The sequence below is a fragment of the Rhinoderma darwinii genome, chromosome 11 (genome assembly GCF_050947455.1).
Source record: "Rhinoderma darwinii isolate aRhiDar2 chromosome 11, aRhiDar2.hap1, whole genome shotgun sequence".
Taxonomy (NCBI): domain Eukaryota; kingdom Metazoa; phylum Chordata; class Amphibia; order Anura; family Rhinodermatidae; genus Rhinoderma; species Rhinoderma darwinii.
The window spans coordinates 51,251,133-51,271,709 of NC_134697.1; the positions used below are offsets into that span (position 1 = coordinate 51,251,133).

Below are 20,577 nucleotides of genomic sequence, written 5' to 3' on the forward strand. Positions count from 1 at the left end.
CAAATATTATTATTTCTCTACTAGGATATGCCATAAATGTCCAAGATGGCCAAACTGGCTTGGTCAGTAAGAGGTTAAAGTGTACCCCCAGTGATAAATAGATATATAAAATAATATTAATATCTTATCAGAACAGCTGTCTGTAGAGGTATACTGCTAGCGAATACAGTCGTTTTATTACTACAGCCTCAGCACTGTGTAATAGGAGTTATCAGGCTTGTAGACATAGTGTCTGTGACCAGGCTGCAGCTCCACTACAACTGTAGCAGTCAATTATAACTTCCTGTTAGTAAATTACAAAAGGAGAAGTCTGCAGCACTAACGGCTGAGCTTTGAAGGGACATGCTCCACAAAGTTACTGCACATGTGGACATAAAAACACTGACGTTTTTATTTTTCACTGGAGGTACTCCGCTATAGCCTGTAATATAGACCAGAGATGCATTGACTATGGTGCTAGTGTCAGCTTAGCTTAGATACTATAATACAGCGGCACCGGTTTTCCCACTACAGACTATTGTAACGTGTCTGTGTAAAGACAGCACTCCTTGGAATGCAAAGCACCAGAACAAGCTCTGTGCGGTCATTGAAAGATCCCAGGCATTCCTTCCTTTCTCAGCTCTGAAGTCTACAAAATTTTAAATGCAGCTCTGGACTATAATACAGGCAGTGACTCCGGATCTGTACAAGATAAAGAAACGGATGTTACGCAACTTTTCCTCTAGCTTAAGATAGACTTTATAACGGAAGTCAAAGGTGACATTTTCTCTTACGGGGGTGCATGCTGCAATATTAATAATGGAGCATGCAACTCATGATTTGGGAGCTCTTCCTGCCACTAAGAACAGGGGCCCTTGTCCTGAGCTGTAAACAGATTATGCAAATATTGGCATCATTAGTCACAGCATTTGCGCAGAGCGACGACGTGAGGAGGGAGAGAGAGTGAGGCTATAAGCAAAGACTGGCAGGACACCATGGAAACATCGATAAGGGAGTGGTGGGGTTGGAAAGAGGAGCATACCTCATTTTGTTATTCTATAAAAGTGGTGCGGTTGGAAAGGTGACTATACCTCATTTTGTTATTCTATTAAATATTCTGCCTATTTTAAAGGGTAACTAAACTTTCAGAAAACTCCTGACATATCCTAGTGACATGTCAGAAGTTTTGGTCGGGGTCTGAGCACGGCGACTTCCACCGATCACTAAAATGAAGCAGTGTTTCTAAACAGCTTTTCATGGACTGTTCTGCCGCTTAGTTTTAGCGATTGGTGGGGGTCTCCGTACTCGGACCCCCAGAGATCAAAACCTGTGACATGTCACTATGACATGTCAGACGTTTTCTGATAATTTATTTAGTTAACTTTAAAAACAATTAGGGTAGTTACCCTTTAAAAAATAATGAGGTAGTCATTAAACAGCTTCCCAATTTTGTTTTAAAAAAATAAAAACAAGTTCAGACTCACCTAGAACTTTTAATGGAGCCTTTTCGAGGTTAATAATAGCAGTCCCAAAAGGAATCGCTAATGAGGAGTAGTTATTTGAATCTCTCATAAGAGGGCACTCTGGTAGAATGATGTACAGTCTCAAGGCCTCAATGTCAGGTGGAGAACTTGGTAGTTTTGGTATAAGATTCTTTTCCAAACTGGCAGCCACCTAAATGCAAAATCAGTAGACAGGAGATTAAAATCAGTCTTTGTTGTTAAAGTGAGGTCCATCCTACAGGCACTGGAAAAGGCAGAAACCTGTGAATATATGTGTCTTACCACTGTGAAGATAACCAACAATTTCAATGTATAAAAGTAGATTATTAGTTACAGGTATACAGCAGTTTCTGTATCGCTCACTGACTGTAATGGAGAGTAAAGGCCCTTTTACACTGTCCAATTATCGGGCAAACGAGCGTTCAAAGAACGATCGTTGACGATAATTGCCCTGAGTAAACAGGGCAGCGATCAGCAGATGAAAGAGCAAATGCTCGTTCATCAACTGATCGTATCGTTTTAAATGTACAAAATATTATCGTTGTCGGCAGCACATCTCCCTGTGTAAACAGGGAGACATGCTGCCGACATGACGATAATGTATGGGTACGAGTGATCGGAGTAACGACCGCTCGTCCCCATCCATAGCTCCGTGTGACAGGAGAAACCGAGCGCTGATTAACGAGTGGTCTCGTTGATCGGCGCTAGTTTACACTGCCCAAGTCGGTGGAATACCAGTTTAACTGGGCCTGCTCTGCCACTTCTCTGCTAGGAAAAGCTGATTGTCACAAGTCTGGCCACTTAAACCCTCAACGATCAGTTGATATAGCTTGAGGGAGCCACACATTCCCTGCAGCGAAATGTAGTAGCACACAGCGCCTACTCTTGTGAATGGGTGATTATGTGATACATTATAGAGCAAAGTCTGTACTTCTGACTGACCGAGGAGCGTCCCAGGCAGGTATCCTCCCTCCTTCATGTCTACATTTGGCACATGGACAGCTTATCCCCCCAGAATGGCGATAGGCTGCATTATCACATACAACTCATGAAATGGACTGTATGCAAAGGCTGGAAAAAAGCGTACTTTTTTTTCTAATTCTGGACAACCCCTTTAAAGAGGCTCTGTCACCAGATTTTGCAACCCCTATCTGCTAGCAGATAGGCGCTGCAATGTAGATTACAGTAACGTTTTTATTTTTAAAAAACAAGCATTTTTGGCCAAGTTATGACCATTTCCGTATTTATGCAAATGAGGCTTACAAAAGTACAACTGGGCGTGTTGAAAAGTAAAAGTACAACTGGGCGTGTATTATGTGTCTTACATCTGGGCGTGTTTACTTCTTTTACTAGCTGGGCATTCTGATGAGAAGTATCATCCACTTCTCTTCAGAACGCCCAGCTTCTGGCAGTGCAGATCTGTGACGTCACTCACAGGTCCTGCATCGTGTCGGCACCAGAGGCTACAGTTGATTCTGCAGCAGCATCAGCATTTGTAGGTAAGTAGCTACATCGACTTACCTGCAAACGCTGATGCTGCTGCAGAATCATCTGTAGCCTCTGGTGCCGATGTGTCCTCGCTCGTCTGACACGATGCAGGACCTGTGAGTGACGTCACAGCGTGATCTCTGGAGAACACGGCTGTGTCTGCACTGCCAGAAGCTGGGCGTTCTGAAGAGAAGTGGATGATACTTCTATACACAACGCCCAGCTAGTAAAAGTAGTAAACACGCCCCGATGTACGCACATAATACACGCCCAGTTGGACTTTTACTTTTCAACATGCCCAGTTGGACTTTTGCAAGCCTCATTTGCATAAATACGAAAATGGTCATAACTTGGCCAAAAATGCTCGTTTTTTTAAAATAAAAACGTTACTCTTATCTACATTGCAGCGCCTATCTGCTGCAATAGCAGATAGGGGTTGCAAAATCTGGTGACAGAGCCTCTTCAAATGATTGAGCCTTTAAAAAAATGTTTACTTTACAATAACACCTAATACCTACAACTAGGACATAAGTTAACCCAATTTAAAACCTGTTTAGCTTTTACCTCCCTGAGACAATAAAGATTGGTGATTGAAAAGGCAATGGTGACAGGAAGCTAATTTCCTTCACTGTAATCTTCCAGGGCCTGAGTGTGGAGTTGGTTTAAAGAGGATCTGTCACTAGTTTAGTAATGCGCAACCTCATAGCTAATCTAATAAGCGCTGTCACACTGATAATGATGGTGAACATTGTGTCCCCAAAAAATTATTTTAGAAATATGAGCTTTTTTTCTAAATATGCAAATGAGGCTATACTAGACAAGTGGGTGTCACCAGCAGTGATTGTACTGAGGTGGAGCTACCGCACAGCCTCTGACGCTGTCCTATCAGCATGAAGTGTGACAGCTCCTATTAGATTAGCTAGGAGATTGGGCATTACTAAACTAAACTAGTGACGGATCCCCTTTAATTGTAACCAAAACTTGCTAGGCAAAGTTGCTATTTAAAGAGGCTCTGTCACCAGATTATAAGTGCCCTATCTCCTACATAATCTGATTGGCACTGTAATGTAGATAACAGCAGTGGTTTTTATTTTCCGTTGCGTGTTTTTACTTTTTACCAACTGGGTGTTGTACAGAGAAGTGTATGAGGCTGACCAATCAGTGTCCTACACTTCTCATTGTTCCATCCCAGCTTCTTTCACTGCACAATCACACTGTGCTGTGGATCATGCTGGGCTGGAACAATGAGAAGTGTATGACGCTGATTGGTCACTGATTGGTCAGCCTCATAAACTTCTCTGTACAACACCCAGTTGGTAAAAAGTAAAAACACACCCAGTTGTCCATTGAGAAACTCATTAGCATAAATCTAAACTAGCTCATAACTTGCTAAAAAATGATCGTTTTTCAAAATAAAAACCACTGCTGTTATCTACATTACAGCGCCAATCAGATTATGTAGGAGATAGGGCACTTATAATCTGGTGACAGAGCCTCTTTAACTACTTAGGCTACTAGTTCCTTATAAACCTATTGCCTCTAAAGAAGTCAATAGTGCCTTAAGTACGGGTCTACTTTGGTCTTTTGATTTTTTATTGTCGAGTTGTAGTTTGTTTGTTTGTTGTTTTTTTTTTTAATAGGGGGAAAAAAAATAATTAAAAAAAGCCCATCATTTTCAAGGGGGGTGTTATCTGGTGTAAATATTATGTCAATGTAATTCTACAGATTGTTATGATTGCAGCCGTGCCCTATATGTATTTTTTTTATTGTTTACTATTTTTAAACAATGAAACATTTTTATAAATAAAAAATTGTTTATTTCTTTTTTGGGGAGGGATTTAATTTTTTTTTTACTAATCTTTAGATCACTTATTTTTAATCCCACTAGGTGACTTGAAGCTGTGATCGTTTCATCGCTTGTTTAATGCTTGGAATACTTTGTTTTTCCCAAAGCTTGTTATATGTTCTGTGTAATGAATAGCTGCATTGAGCGTGGAGTTGGGAATACAATTTATTTATTCACAACAGCTACTGATGGAACTTCGTGGACAAGATTCTGTAACATTCAATCCAAGCTTACCTGCTGTACAGTTTGTGGCTGTGCGGAATCCAACAGCTTGTGAAACATGAGTCTAGCAGCATTCATATCTATCCCTGAGAACTTGGCACTTGTTCGGTAATGATCATTATTGCTGTAAAGTGATAATAACAACAACAACAATAATAATAATAATATTTCAAGAATATGTCCCAAGGGATCAATGTTGAAATGCAACACAGTAAGACTCAGTTCACATCAAGCTGGGACTATAGATTGGAGGTAAACTTCAGAAATATGCCATAACATATGCCACTGTATAACGTATGCCACATAACGTATGCCATGATGCCAATGCGTCATTAGTAACGTAGAGTGTTGTCCCAATACGGTTGGCTTGACCTATACCAATAGGTGTGTGAGCTAATTCTCGGCGTACCATACCATTGGTTTAAAGAGGCTTCGTCACTAGTTTAGTAATGCCCTATCTTCTAGCTACTCTAATAGGCGCTGCCACACTGATAATGCTAGTTAATATTGTGCCCGAGAACATTTATTATTTTAAAAGTTATGAGCTTTTTTTCTAAATATGTAAATTAGTCTTTACTAGACAAGTGGAAGGTAACAGCAGCGATTCTCCTGAGGTGGAGCTACCGCACAGCCTCTGACGCTGTCCTATCAGCATGACGCTGCTTCACACAGTGTGAGAGACTGAGGCTGGAGGGAAGGGGGATCACTTCAAACAGCCATATCTCGGACTGTGGACCACCTAGTACAGCAGTTCTAGCTGTGACACAACCGGAGATATCGTAAGTTGAAAACACAGTCGGGAATGGAAGCTGTATACTATAAGATCACACCATGTTGCTGGGCAGGGAAGGGGGAGAAGCTGTATGCTGATTGGACAGCGTCATACAGAAAACATTACACCGCCCAGAGTGAAAAGAAAGAGTCACCTCCTATTTGGCTATTAGAGCCACATTAGCATATTTAGAAAAATGCTCATAACTTTGCAAACAAACATTTTTTAAAAACAAAATTACACTGTAGTCATCAGGAGCAAAGCAACTATTAGATTAGTTAGGAGATAGGAAATTGATAAACTGGTGAGTGTCTCTTTAACTTGTAGTCAATGAACATGCAGGAACTTGGTCATGTTACGCTTGAATTGTCCTCATACTAGCCTATTGTCATCTGTTATTTGCTGCTGGGGTGCCAAACAAAGCAGACGCATTACACAGTGTGTGGGTATAACGTATCTACTTGCCACTAGTTCCTTTTTTGGTCCACTAATGAATGGTTTATGTTTTTGGGGAAATGCTTTGAGCCATTGATTGAGGCTGGGTTCACACGAGCACATTAACGTCCGTAATGGACGGACGTATTTCGGCCGGAAGTCCCGGACCGAACTCAGTGCAAGGAGCTGGGCTCCTAGAATCATAGTTATGTATGACGCTAGGAGTCCCTGCCTCTCTGCAGGACAACTGTCCCGTACCGTAATCATGTTTTCAGTACGGGACAGTAGTTCCACGGAGAGGAAGGGACTCCTAGCGTCGTACACAACTACGATGCTAGGAGCCCGGCTCCCTGCACTGAGTTCGGTCCGGGACTTCCGGCCGAAATACGTCCGTCCATTACGGACGTTAATGTGCTCGTGTGAACCCAGCCTTAGGGATATCTTTAGTGATGCTACAAAAAAAGGTTCGAGTACGGCGTTGCCCTATTTCGGGGCAGGTGCTCTATTTTCCTATCAGAGTAATAGAGGGCGAGTTGTAGGGACAGAGTAAGATCCCCTTTACCACCTGAGCTATTTTAGTTACTCTCCTTGGTCATCCCTGTTACAACACCAGCTTACTGCTTCGGCCAACTACGGCTGATTAGTACTGTATGTACATTTTTGTTTAGCTTTAGATTGATTTTAAGCTTTTTATTAATGATTACGTTTTAGAGGTTGGTATGTTCCAGCGACACGCATATCACTAGGATATGCCTCAACAATATAAAATCTATAGCGGTCCAACCTCTGGCAACCCCGCGAATTACGAGAACAAAGGGGAGCAAGGTCCCTTCAGCTTATTCCCTGCACAGCAGCACTCTTGGAGCACTGCTGTGCAGGGAACTGAAACACATTAAATTAAATGAGGCTGTGTTGTAGCTCCCTGCACAATGGGTGACCGGTAGCATCGATGTGCAGTGAAAAAATGTCAAGGATCAGCTGCACTTATCTGCTGCTGCACCTTCATTCTGAGATTTTTGGGGCTTGTAGCAGAGTCAGACAGGCCCACCAGAGGATCCTCCGGGCCAGATTCTAACACAATAATGTACCCAAGAGATCCATAAGGAGACAACCCCATTTGAAGCTGACTTTTGAGCCACTTGTCACAAGGGTCTATTTCTTATTCGATGATTCACAAATTACCAATTAGACCTCATTGATGATACGTCCTGCAAGTAAAATAACAAGAAACTAAAAGTTACGTGCACATGATTTGTATAAATGGAGCGTGGGTTGTCGCTGGATTCTAGCAATATTCCTTCACTTACCATCATGGGAATACCCCCTTAAGAGGACTTCCACCCAAAGAATAACATTTGGAAGTGGAACTAGGAAATGTTTCTCTTTCTAAATTTGCTTCTTAGAAACCGCTAATAAACATGGTTATTAATACAACACGATGACAAAATGATGTTTGATCTTCAGTTTCTGAGAATCTATTTGAAACCGATTGACACAAGGAAGGTAAATCAAAAGGGAATTTCCCCAGAAGAAAAGAACCTGACCTCAGAATATTACCAATTCAGCCTTTAGCTGAAGACATTAGAAATGTGAGAAAGACTGGTTTCTAGGGTTGCCCTAGTTGACAACACCATTTATAAGGGCTGACCACTGCAGATGGCAGAGAAGGGAAAAACATACTGGTACCTAAGAAGCCATGACATTCCAAATCTCAGTCGGATTGTTTTCAATTTGGTAGTTAAACAGGCACTCCACTTTGAATACATTTTTCAGATATCAGCAAATATAGGAAACGTTGTAATATATCTTATTACAGCTCCCACCAACTGTACACTCACTCTGAATATACTGACTATAAGCCCACTGAGGGATCAAGTTACATCCTCCCCATAGAAGTCTAAAAGGAGGGGAGGAGGAGAGCAGGAGCAGAGTGAGAGAGAGAGGCAGAGAGAGACACACACACACACACACACACGCTGCTGCTGCAGCTTCTGGTAAGTATTATATCTTATCCCAGTGCTAGGTTTACAGCTTCACTGCTAATTACTGCGGTAAAATCTCCTAAATGCCGCTTCTATGTGTGTGCTACAAACAGATAGGAGAGCAGGATGTTCTGTTCCGTAAGTGTGCAATGTATGGTAGACATAATAGCAGAGAGCCTGCACAGGGGAAAACTGCCAAAAAAAATAAAAATTAGGAATACAAGTCATTTAATGGTCAGAAATAGTGTTATTCTTCACATAAACACGTATGACAGCTTATTCTCAAAACTTACCTGAAACAGGTAAGTTTTACGCAATATACTAATCTTATTAGCAAAGCATCTCCAGAGAAGTTTAAGTGAATCTACTACTGTTGTCACAAATGACTTTACAGAATATAGATATGAAAATTAGTTGGATACAGCACTTACCTGGTACAGAGAAAACTTCCATTTATACAAGCGGCAGATGAGAATACTTTGTCAATTTCACTATAAAAACAAAAAATTAGCAGTCAGAGCTAACAGGTTATCCTGAATAATAGATCCATATTGGAATACCTAAATTATGCATTACATGTTGCTCTTTGGTACCCAATTCCTTCATTTGACTTCATGCAGTTGAACAAATTGTGATAATTAAATTTTTAGTTCATAATACTTTATTATTTAAAAAAAAAAATATATATATTTCTTCAAAAAGTCAAATATTCAGTTGTGCAGAACGGAGTTGTAGTAACGCTAAACCTAGAAACGGATCATAGTAAACTAGAGATAAACTTGCCTACATTTTGAGTCAGCATTTTCTGCATGTTCCTTAAAGGGGTTTTCCCATCTTAGACCTTTATGGGACCTGCACCAATATCAAGAACGGGGGTTTCCCTACCCCTGCTTCACCTGGTGCGGCGGCCGCGGCATCCAGACAGGGAGTAGTGTAGTTTGTTGCGTGTGCGCGAGCGTCTCCCTCCAATCTGCTCAAAAGGAGTTCCGGAAACAGACGAGCAAGTGCTGCTCGGCTGCTTCCGTAACAACCATTCTGTATAATGGGAGTTACGAAAACAGCGGAGTAGGTGCTGCTCGGCTGTTTTCGTAAATCCGATTAAACAGACTTGGGAGAGCCGTGCGCAAGTACAACCCTCTCTGCAACACTGTAGTTCCCGCATAAGATTCTGCATCCAGCATCCGCTGCACAAGGCAGAACAGGGGTCGGGAGACCCCCGTTCTCGATATAGATGCGGGTCCAGAACTGGGACCCGCATCTATCAGACATTTATGGCATATACTATGGATATGTCATAAACGTCTAAGATGGGGAAACCCTTTTAAACAAAGAGAAATCCTAGAGACCACAGGAGTAAATTTCCAACTGATCTTTTGTGGTGGGGTTTTAACAATCTGTGTGTCCTACTGCAAACAATGCAGAGGCTCCTGCTTCAGACAGTTGTCAACAGCCAGACACATGGTAGCAAGGAGGAGGAAATTGCTGGTCTCCTGGAACACATATATAAGAATTATTTATATATTTCTCAATATTAATAGCAATATGAAACAAAATAGAATCAAATGAAAGCAGGAGATTGAGAGGAATTGCTAGGACATCTTACATTTTTTGCGCATTTTGTATGTTCAGTGTTCCATCAAGAAATAGACTCCCAAACAGACAGGGAACCTGAAAATTGTTGCATGCAAAGCCATTTCAATATTTAGCCTGCCTTTGAATCAGCAGATTCATTTTACTATAATAATCCCACAAATTGCCAATAGTTGTGATAATCTCTGTATGTACATGACCAAGATGACTATCCATTGAATAAAAAAATAAATAAAAAGAAAACCACTCATGGTACAATGTAGAAATAGGATGAATCCATTGATTGCTATGCTTAGCTTACTTTACTATATCTAATGGAAGTCTTCCTGATGAGAAATTCAGCCATCTTTGAATAAGCTCTTCATTTATGGTCCATATTTGTCTGGAATGGTTACACTTTCTGAAGTCATCTGGAGGAAGGCAGTTCTAAAAATGAGAAACTTCCCTGTATAACATATCACACATATTTCATGCAAGTATGCAATAAAAATGAAGGTAAGCCATAAAGCCGGTTTTAAAGACACTGAAGCTAGTCATACTTGGTTTGGATCCTATTACTCAGCCCTCAGCTGTTTCTGTATCTCCCATAGATTTGCATGGAGTGGGTTGCGCGCATGTCTGCCCATTGCTCTATGCAACTTCTTCCTACTGTGACTGCTCTCAGAATAGGGAATAGGGGGTGCCCTGTTCTACCAATCTGTAGGGTTCCCAGTAGCATGACTTCTGATCCTGTGGATATGTAATAAATGTATTTTTGTGGGAAAACCCATTAAAGAGGTTTTGAACAAGGCTATGGGCTGGGGGGGGGGGGGGTTAGAGACTTACCCGGCAAGATGTTATTGACCTATTAAGTTTCTCAGTTGCTCTGCAATGTATTTAAGGCCTTTTAAATAGACCGGTCAGCTCCCAGCATGTAGAAAAAGATGTTAAAAGGGGTTATCTCATAAAGAATATCTTTTCTAATGCCATGCCTGCTTCCATTTACAATCAGCTGTGGGTCTAGCTTCTCTAAATCCCAACAACCAGCTGTAATTACCAAGGGAAGCAAACAGCAGGGGAAATGTGAAATGACATCACAGACATTCATATGAATTACAAGGGGGCTCTCCATTCAGACACAGAGGGAGGTCGAGTAGGGGCCCTTCATCTAGAACATCCTTATGCTCTAATTGAGTATAAGGACAGGGGTTGTCTTCAGAAGACACCCGTTTAAATTATGTATTCTAAGAGGGTTGGATAGGGGGCATTACACATAATAAACCTCTAATGAATATTCTTGAAGAGCAAAATTAAATGAGGAAAAATAAATAAAAATAACTAAGATAGACGACAATTTTTTTATTTCAAGAAAATAATTCTCACTTAGTGCAGAACATTTTTATTATAGCATTTTAATGGGATGCACAATGCAGTCGGAAAGTCTTCAGACCCTTTCACTTTTTGCTATGTTGAGACCTTGTGCTAAAATAAAATTAAGGTTTTTCCTCACCATTTTTCCCCATAATGACAAAGTGAAAACAGAAGATTTGACATTTTATTTATTTAAATTTATTAAAAATTATAAACTCAAATTTCACATGGACATAAGTATGCAGACCCTTTGCTATGACACTTGCTCTGGGGGCCTCCCATTTCTCTAGATCATCTTTGAAGTGTTTCTACACCTTGATTAGAGTCCACCTGTGGTAAATTCACTTGATTGGACATGATTTGGAATGACACACCCCTGTCTATATAAGGTCTCACAGCTGACAATACATATCAGAGCAAAAACCAAGCCATGAGGAGGAAAGAACTGCCTATAGAGCTCAGAGACAGGATTGTGTGGAGGCACAGATCTGGAGAAGGGTACAAAAAAATAAATAAAAATCTACTGTACTGAAAGTTCCCAAGAGCACAGTGTGCTCCATAGTTTTTAAATGGAAGTTTGGAACAATCAGGACTCTTTTTAGAGCTGGCCGTCCCACCAAACTAAGTAAATCGGGGGTAAGAGAGGAGAGCAAGAACCCAATGGCCACTCTGGCTGAGCTCCAAAGATCCTGTGTGCAGATGGGAGAAACTTCCAGAAGGCCAACCATCACTGCAGCACTCCGCCAATCTGGACTTTATGGCAGGATGGCCAGAAAGAAGCCTCTCCTCAGTAACAAGACACATGAAAGACCGCCTGGAGTTTGCAAAAAAAAAAAAAAACACAACACCTAAAGGACTCTCAGACTGTGAGAAACAAGATTCTGTGGTCTGATGAAACCAAGATTGAACTTTTTAGCCTCAATTCTAAGCATCATGTCTGGGGGAAACCAGGCACTTCTCATCACCTGCCCAATAATATCCCTAGAGTGAAGCATGGTGGTGGTAGCATCATGATGTGGGGGTGTATTTCAGCAGCTGGCACATGGAGACTGCTGAGGCTTGAGGGAAAGATGAATGTAGCAAAGTGCAGAGATATTCTTAATGAAAACCTGATCTAGTCATAAGACTGGGCAGAAGTTTCACCTTCCAACAAGACAATGACCCTAAGCACAGAGCCAAGACAAGACAGCAGCTTAGGGAAAATTCTGTGAATGTCCTTGGGTGGCCAAGCCAGAGCCATGACTTGAACCCAATTGAACATCTTTGGACAGACCTGAAAATGGCTGTCCACCGACAGTCCCCACCCAACCTGACAGAGCTTGAGAGGAGCTGCAGAGAAGAATGGCAGAAAATCCACAAATCCAGGCGTGCAAAGCTTGTGGCATCATACCCAAGAAGACTGGAGCCTGTTATCACTGCCAACTAAGTAAAGGGTCTGAATGCTTATGACAATACAATATTTTAGTTTTTCCTTTTCAATAAATTAGCAAAGATTACTAACATTCTGTTTTCACTTTGTCATTATGGGGTATTGAGTGCAGAATGATGGGGAAAAACTTGAATTTGTTTTTATTTTAGGCCAAGGCCACAGCATAACAATATGTGAAACTATTTAAAGGTTCTGAAGACTTTCCAAATGCATTGTATATATTAATATAGGAAAGCAGTCAGTCAACAGAAATAATGCCTTGTACACAGAACTTGTCAGATTCATTTTCTCAGTTGTTTATATGTAAAGATCACTTACAGCAAAAAATCTGATACGTGTGATAGAATTGACAAAGTACCCCATTAAATTCATTTATCGGTTTTATTTGGTGCAACTTGTTACAAAAAAGGGTCAGAGCTCCAATTTACCCGTTGCCACGACATACTGTAATTTAATAACTTTGGATTTCGGTGGCAAATGGGGGGGGGGGGGGAAACAAATTGTAGACAGATTAGTTAGGCTCAATGAAGCTGTATAAATGTGTCTTTGCGTTGTTCCCCCTGATGTTGGCGGAGTGCCGCAGAAATCTATTGTGTTATTAAAAGGTGCACCAAGTCTAGAAAGTAATTAAATTCAAGTGCTTATTTGGCAGTCTGCAGGAGCTTCAGCAAGCTCCTGAAACAAAACAGCTTATCTGGCGGACATAAGGAGGCACCTTGGTTTTCAACCAACTCCAAGATATAGCCAAAAAGCAGCATAAACTACACCCATATTCTCAATGCTATTGTGCACAGCCTAATTTTTCACATTTCAGAAAAATAACACAAAAGGGTTATTTTTAATTAAATACAATTAACTGAGAGGTATTTAACCCTTCCACAGTTAGGAATTTATGGTAGCTGGGACAAATAGTCAAAAAAGTATGACCCAAGGAGAAAATAAAAATTTGAGGTGTAGAATTCAAACATATCACTTACAAAATCAGCAGAACTGAAGAGACCAAAAATCTGGTTTTAAGCTGGAAAATGTAAAAAAAAGTTACAATTTATAAAAAACAAGGATTACACATCTTGAAAAGTCAGTGTACCCCCACACTCTAGATAGGTTTTCTGCTTTCAGGAAACCTAAGGCTATGTTCACACAGGACCCCTCACTCTTCTTCACAGAGACAGAAGTGGGAGCTACTTCAGCCCACTCGAGCCATGATCAAGCCTGCACTAAAGCAATTTGAAGCAAGAATGTATCAGACATCCTTGTCTACTGAAATGCTTCCCTGTCAGGACGTATGAGAAGCGTGCTTCGTAGGGAAAGGGTAAAAGGAGGAGGAAAATAATTACATAAGATGCTTTAGTTTACCTGTACATGAAAATAATGTGCAAAGCTTTGGTCTCCGCCAGAGAAAATTTTCTTCACACAGAAATATCCTTCTATTCCTATGGAGATAAATGAACGGTAATTAATACGTGTATGCTTACCAAACTGACAAACAGGAAAGAGGTAAAACCAGCAACATACAAACAAAACAACCACTTACTGTCAGGATGCTGGGAGTAATCACTGTGGGGTATCCAGTTGCCCTTCACAGTAAAAGGACTTTTTCTGTTACAGGTTGACCCAGTTCCTAGTTGTCCATTGCCACCAAGCCCAAATGAGTAGATACGACCAGATAAAGGAACAAAAGCCAGAGTATGTTGTCTAGATACATACAAGAAAAAACACTTTCACCATTTATGGCATTGTAACACCAGAGATAGGTATAACATAAACCCAAAAAGAAAAAAACAAAAAATATTTTCCAAAACATACCAGGCACTCTTTGGGATAAGAATAATTTCATATAAATTTTTATTAAATTCCATATAAAAATATATTTTAAAGATTTTTCATATATAAATATATCTCTTTCCTCTTTTATCCATAATACAAAGATTTTTTATAGGAAAAGAAAAGGGTTTGAGCAAACACATTTGTTTCAAACTAGATGTACATAATTAAAAAAATGTCTCCTGGCCAGGATACCAACACAGACTTTTATAACATTACTGCCATTAATTTATCCCCCTCTACACACAATGACATGTCATGATGAGATATCTAGGTAATAGGTGTTCTATACATAAGCCAAAATCAGACCCATATAAGAGATTAGCTATAAGAACCGGTTCTGAAGATTTTTTATCCAGACACCATTGGTCTCCGTTCACACTTGCACTTTTTTCTTTTTACTCCTTTTCTAATTTTGGTCCGAAACCAACAGAAACAGTTCCTCTTGTGTAATAGCAATGCAATTGTATATAAGGAGTTAAATATTTAACTTTAAATCTTCCTATACTCGGGGGCAGCCGAGATTTCACCCAAAGGTGAGCAAATCTAAGCAATGGAGCACGCTCCTACATTGAAGAGTCGGAATCCTGCTATGCTGGTATCCACGTTAAATTTTTATTCAGACACCATTGGTCTCAGTTCACACTTGCAGTTTTTGCTTTTTCCTCCTTCTTTTAGAATTTTGGTCCGAAACCAACAGGAGCAGTTCCTCTTATATAATAGCCATGCAAATATAGATAAAGAGTTGAATACTCATCTTTATGTTGATCTCGCAACTCAAGGTGGACTGAAAGTTCACTCTTTTTCACTACGTTCCTCCTCCTGGAGCAATTGTAGAGTTAAGGCAGATTTTAAAAAAAATTATATATATCAATCGCGTTTTTCACCCCTTCAATCTCATCATTGGCAGATCACAATTCCCACATGGAAGGTTCTCCTTATATCCACTCCATCCACGGTCAATCCTTATGTTGAATAGCTTGGATCTTCCTATGCTCGGGGGCAGCCGAGGTTTCACCCAAGGTGAGCAAATTGTAGCAATGGAACACACTCCTCACTGGAGAGTCGGTATCGTAATATGCTGGTATCCACGTTGGTTTTTTCTGGCAACACTGGAGACTGCAAGACAAGGCAAGGTTGACGTCACTACCTGCCAGGTGTAGACTAATTGATCAGCTGACATGTTTCATCCCGAACCGGGATTTCCTCAGAGCCATTTTGTGAGTTCAGTAAAGTCTGGCATCTTTATAGTGCCAAATTTAAAGGGAACTGGACCCATATGTAAAGATATTACATTAAGTACTCATAGAATCCAATGATTCAAATCCAAAACGTCCAATTATACACATGTTTTGTCCATATTTATAGATTCCCCTCAGTATTTCATCATACATTTCTATCCGGGAATATACATATATATAAAATACCAAAACATATACACACAGTACATTGCAAGTAAATTCCCATTTTTTGGATTAAGAAAAATTCTTTTATCCCTAACAAACCCATTAGTGATCAGCAGTGTCTATAATAAATAAAATATAACAGAAAATTATATAAATAATAAATAAGAAAATAAAATAAAAAAAATTATAATAAATAAAAATAAATAAAAAATCCAAAAAATTAAATAAATGATGAGAGATCCATGTTGCATTTCAGATGGTATAACACTAATTTAACGCTACACCTGTCAACGGACTGTCCATAAAGCATTAAGCCCATAAAGTACCTATTTATTACAGTAATATGATAGTGTCCCGCTAATTTTTATCTGCCGAAAATCAGGCAAGGCATCCTCTGTACCCGGGTGACAGGGAGTGGGTCCAACCCCGAGAATATTTCCGGAGGGACCGAGTCCCCATCACCCAGGGACAGAGAACATCCATAGGACCTATCCATTTATCCAGAGGAAAAAAAGTATTTATAAAAGGAAAATTAGTTCGCTGGTTGGTGCGTGGAAAAATCACGGGACGCTGTTACACAGCCGGCCCTTAAGGATCCACGCAACCCCCACCCAAATGCCAAACCGACAAGATCACTTCCAAAACATAAAGGGATATAAAACAGATTTTCCCAAATTGAGGCAAAAACGCTTCCGGAATCCAAGGATTTTAATGTCTGTCTCCGAAGGGCAGGGAGCGGGTCCACAACAGATAAAAATCTGTAGGGACCCAGTCCCCACCATTCGGAGGCAGAAAATCATAACAGTTAGTTCTTTATTCATCCCATAAGTCTATTCCCTCCTATTTTCAAGGAGTGAAAAGATATATTTACTAAGATTGGGTCGAATCAAGCCATTTGAGAATAGGTTACCTTGTGACCTATTCTCAAATGGCTTGATTCGACCCAATCTTAGTAAATATATCTTTTCACTCCTTGAAAATAGGAGGGAATAGACTTATGGGATGAATAAAGAACTAACTGTTATGATTTTCTGCCTCCGAATGGTGGGGACTGGGTCCCTACAGATTTTTATCTGTTGTGGACCCGCTCCCTGCCCTTCGGAGACAGACATTAAAATCCTTGGATTCCGGAAGCGTTTTTGCCTCAATTTGGGAAAATCTGTTTTATATCCCTTTATGTTTTGGAAGTGATCTTGTCGGTTTGGCATTTGGGTGGGGGTTGCGTGGATCCTTAAGGGCCGGCTGTGTAACAGCGTCCCGTGATTTTTCCACGCACCAACCAGCGAACTAATTTTCCTTTTATAAATACTTTTTTTCCTCTGGATAAATGGATAGGTCCTATGGATGTTCTCTGTCCCTGGGTGATGGGGACTCGGTCCCTCCGGAAATATTCTCGGGGTTGGACCCACTCCCTGTCACCCGGGTACAGAGGATGCCTTGCCTGATTTTCGGCAGATAAAAATTAGCGGGACACTATCATATTACTGTAATAAATAGGTACTTTATGGGCTTAATGCTTTATGGACAGTCCGTTGACAGGTGTAGCGTTAAATTAGTGTTATACCATCTGAAATGCAACATGGATCTCTCATCATTTATTTAATTTTTTGGATTTTTTATTTATTTTTATTTATTATAATTTTTTTTATTTTATTTTCTTATTTATTATTTATATAATTTTCTGTTATATTTTATTTATTATAGACACTGCTGATCACTAATGGGTTTGTTAGGGATAAAAGAATTTTTCTTAATCCAAAAAATGGGAATTTACTTGCAATGTACTGTGTGTATATGTTTTGGTATTTTATATATATGTATATTCCCGGATAGAAATGTATGATGAAATACTGAGGGGAATCTATAAATATGGACAAAACATGTGTATAATTGGACGTTTTGGATTTGAATCATTGGATTCTATGAGTACTTAATGTAATATCTTTACATATGGGTCCAGTTCCCTTTAAATTTGGCACTATAAAGATGCCAGACTTTACTGAACTCACAAAATGGCTCTGAGGAAATCCCGGTTCGGGATGAAACATGTCAGCTGATCAATTAGTCTACACCTGGCAGGTAGTGACGTCAACCTTGCCTTGTCTTGCAGTCTCCAGTGTTGCCAGAAAAAACCAACGTGGATACCAGCATATTACGATACCGACTCTCCAGTGAGGAGTGTGTTCCATTGCTACAATTTGCTCACCTTGGGTGAAACCTCGGCTGCCCCCGAGCATAGGAAGATCCAAGCTATTCAACATAAGGATTGACCGTGGATGGAGTGGATATAAGGAGAACCTTCCATGTGGGAATTGTGATCTGCCAATGATGAGATTGAAGGGGTGAAAAACGCGATTGATATATATAATTTTTTTTAAAATCTGCCTTAACTCTACAATTGCTCCAGGAGGAGGAACGTAGTGAAAAAGAGTGAACTTTCAGTCCACCTTGAGTTGCGAGATCAACATAAAGATGAGTATTCAACTCTTTATCTATATTTGCATGGCTATTATATAAGAGGAACTGCTCCTGTTGGTTTCGGACCAAAATTCTAAAAGAAGGAGGAAAAAGCAAAAACTGCAAGTGTGAACTGAGACCAATGGTGTCTGAATAAAAATTTAACGTGGATACCAGCATAGCAGGATTCCGACTCTTCAATGTAGGAGCGTGCTCCATTGCTTAGATTTGCTCACCTTTGGGTGAAATCTCGGCTGCCCCCGAGTATAGGAAGATTTAAAGTTAAATATTTAACTCCTTATATACAATTGCATTGCTATTACACAAGAGGAACTGTTTCTGTTGGTTTCGGACCAAAATTAGAAAAGAAGGAGTAAAAAGAAAAAAGTGCAAGTGTGAACGGAGACCAATGGTGTCTGGATAAAAAATCTTCAGAACCGGTTCTTATAGCTAATCTCTTATATGGGTCTGATTTTGGCTTATGTATAGAACACCTATTACCTAGATATCTCATCATGACATGTCATTGTGTGTAGAGGGGGATAAATTAATGGCAGTAATGTTATAAAAGTCTGTGTTGGTATCCTGGCCAGGAGACATTTTTTTAATTATGTACATCTAGTTTGAAACAAATGTGTTTGCTCAAACCCTTTTCTTTTCCTATAAAAAATCTTTGTATTATGGATAAAAGAGGAAAGAGATATATTTATATATGAAAAATCTTTAAAATATATTTTTATATGGAATTTAATAAAAATTTATATGAAATTATTCTTATCCCAAAGAGTGCCTGGTATGTTTTGGAAAATATTTTTTGTTTTTTTCTTTTTGAATTGTTGCTCTCCGAAACGGCACCGTGCTATATATGGATTGCATATTTTGGGATTTCTATTAGGTATGGTTTATAACCATTTCTTGTGTTTAGCTCATAACATAAACCCACATGTGAACTGATACATGGCACTTTTAAAGAGCGTGTACTGTGTCAAACCTGTACATTTCTTATGTCTTCCAAGCTAGAAAGTAGAAAATTTAACTTCAAAAACAAAATTGAAATGTTATACTTTTGTTTCGTGTTTCTAATAACTTCCTTCTTCAAAGGCCTGCAGGAGATTTCATTTGGGGACTTTATCATATGGATCGCAAATATAGTGTTAATGCATTTCAATTTAGTTATGCATAGACCACCCTATAAAAACACATTGGCAAATGCATGGGGAATCTGCACAATTTTTTTTTTTTTAACACATTCCACTGGATGCTATATATTGGACCGTGTTCTCCTCTAGAAGCAGTGATTTATGCGCATGAAGAGGAAAATTTGAGCCCTGAAACAAAACCTCAAGAAACTAAGCAGCCTGGAATAAGGTTCTGTATTGTGCAGAGTATTATGGGCCAAGTATGTGTGCATGAGGACCTAAACACACATACGGAATTATTGGAGACATTTTTTTTATATTTAAAAACATCCTTCTCAGAATTCTCCGTAAAGGATATGTATGAAGTGTATAAAACTATTGCAATGCTTTAAGCTTATTAAGTAAGGTACTGTGTGTAGAGTCCGGTGTCCAATATTATGCAAAAAAAAAAAGCTAGAATCCGGTTATCACATCTCACACACAGAAGCGTTTAAGTACCGTCCAATTGTATTAGGAAGCCCAAAAGACTAATCCAAGTACATCCTCGTCTCAAAATATTTACCTTCCACAAGCGATCTGTGTGACAATGCTTCCCATGAGTTCAAACACTTTCCTGGGGTTGATCTCATGATTTGTAGAATTGTGACCAAGTTGTCCATAACCTCCAGCACCAAAAGTAAAAACTCCACCTTCCTAAATAAAGCGGGGAGCAAAATTATAAATGAAAGCTAGACCAATCTCATTTTATAGGATTGTGTTTTTTGTTTTGCTGCAGCAATTAAAAGGAGAATGGCACTTTAATGAAACAACCAATGAGCCCTGTCTGCAGTGTCACATGGGATAAAACATCATCCCAGAAAGCCAGATCAACATAGATTAGTCAAGGGAGCAGGGACATGTCAATACGGAAGCACCGGTGAAGTAAGAATAGTCTTTTTTTTAACCTCCTCTTCTACCCTCTTTTCCTCTGCAGCGGCAAACTGCCACCTTGTCTAAGACCACCTACCCCCAGATAAGAACATGCAAAAAAAAACAAAAACCTGCCGACTGACAAACACTTTAGGCACGTTTATCTCTTGTTTACTTTAATCACTTATTTCAAGGTTTATTGTTTATATAGAGAGACCAATGTCAAATCTGTGCAAAAAGAAAAATT

At 39.7% G+C, this 20,577-nt stretch overlaps 1 protein-coding gene across 5 annotated transcripts in view; it reads right to left on the reverse strand.

Annotated features, from left to right (window-relative positions):
• HERC4 (HECT and RLD domain containing E3 ubiquitin protein ligase 4) overlaps positions 1-20,577 on the reverse strand; it is a 119,512-nt gene that overhangs the window by 45,026 nt on the left and 53,909 nt on the right. For all 5 annotated transcript variants that reach the window (XM_075841428.1, XM_075841431.1, XM_075841427.1 and 2 more), the window contains exons 7-13: positions 19,984-20,114; positions 14,130-14,290; positions 13,952-14,028; positions 10,118-10,242; positions 8,658-8,717; positions 5,050-5,161; positions 1,464-1,653 (exon numbers count right to left, since the gene is read on the reverse strand). In XM_075841428.1, the coding sequence (XP_075697543.1) occupies positions 1,464-1,653; positions 5,050-5,161; positions 8,658-8,717; positions 10,118-10,242; positions 13,952-14,028; positions 14,130-14,290; positions 19,984-20,114 (856 nt within the window). The remainder of the gene's footprint in view (positions 1-1,463; positions 1,654-5,049; positions 5,162-8,657; positions 8,718-10,117; positions 10,243-13,951; positions 14,029-14,129; positions 14,291-19,983; positions 20,115-20,577) is intronic.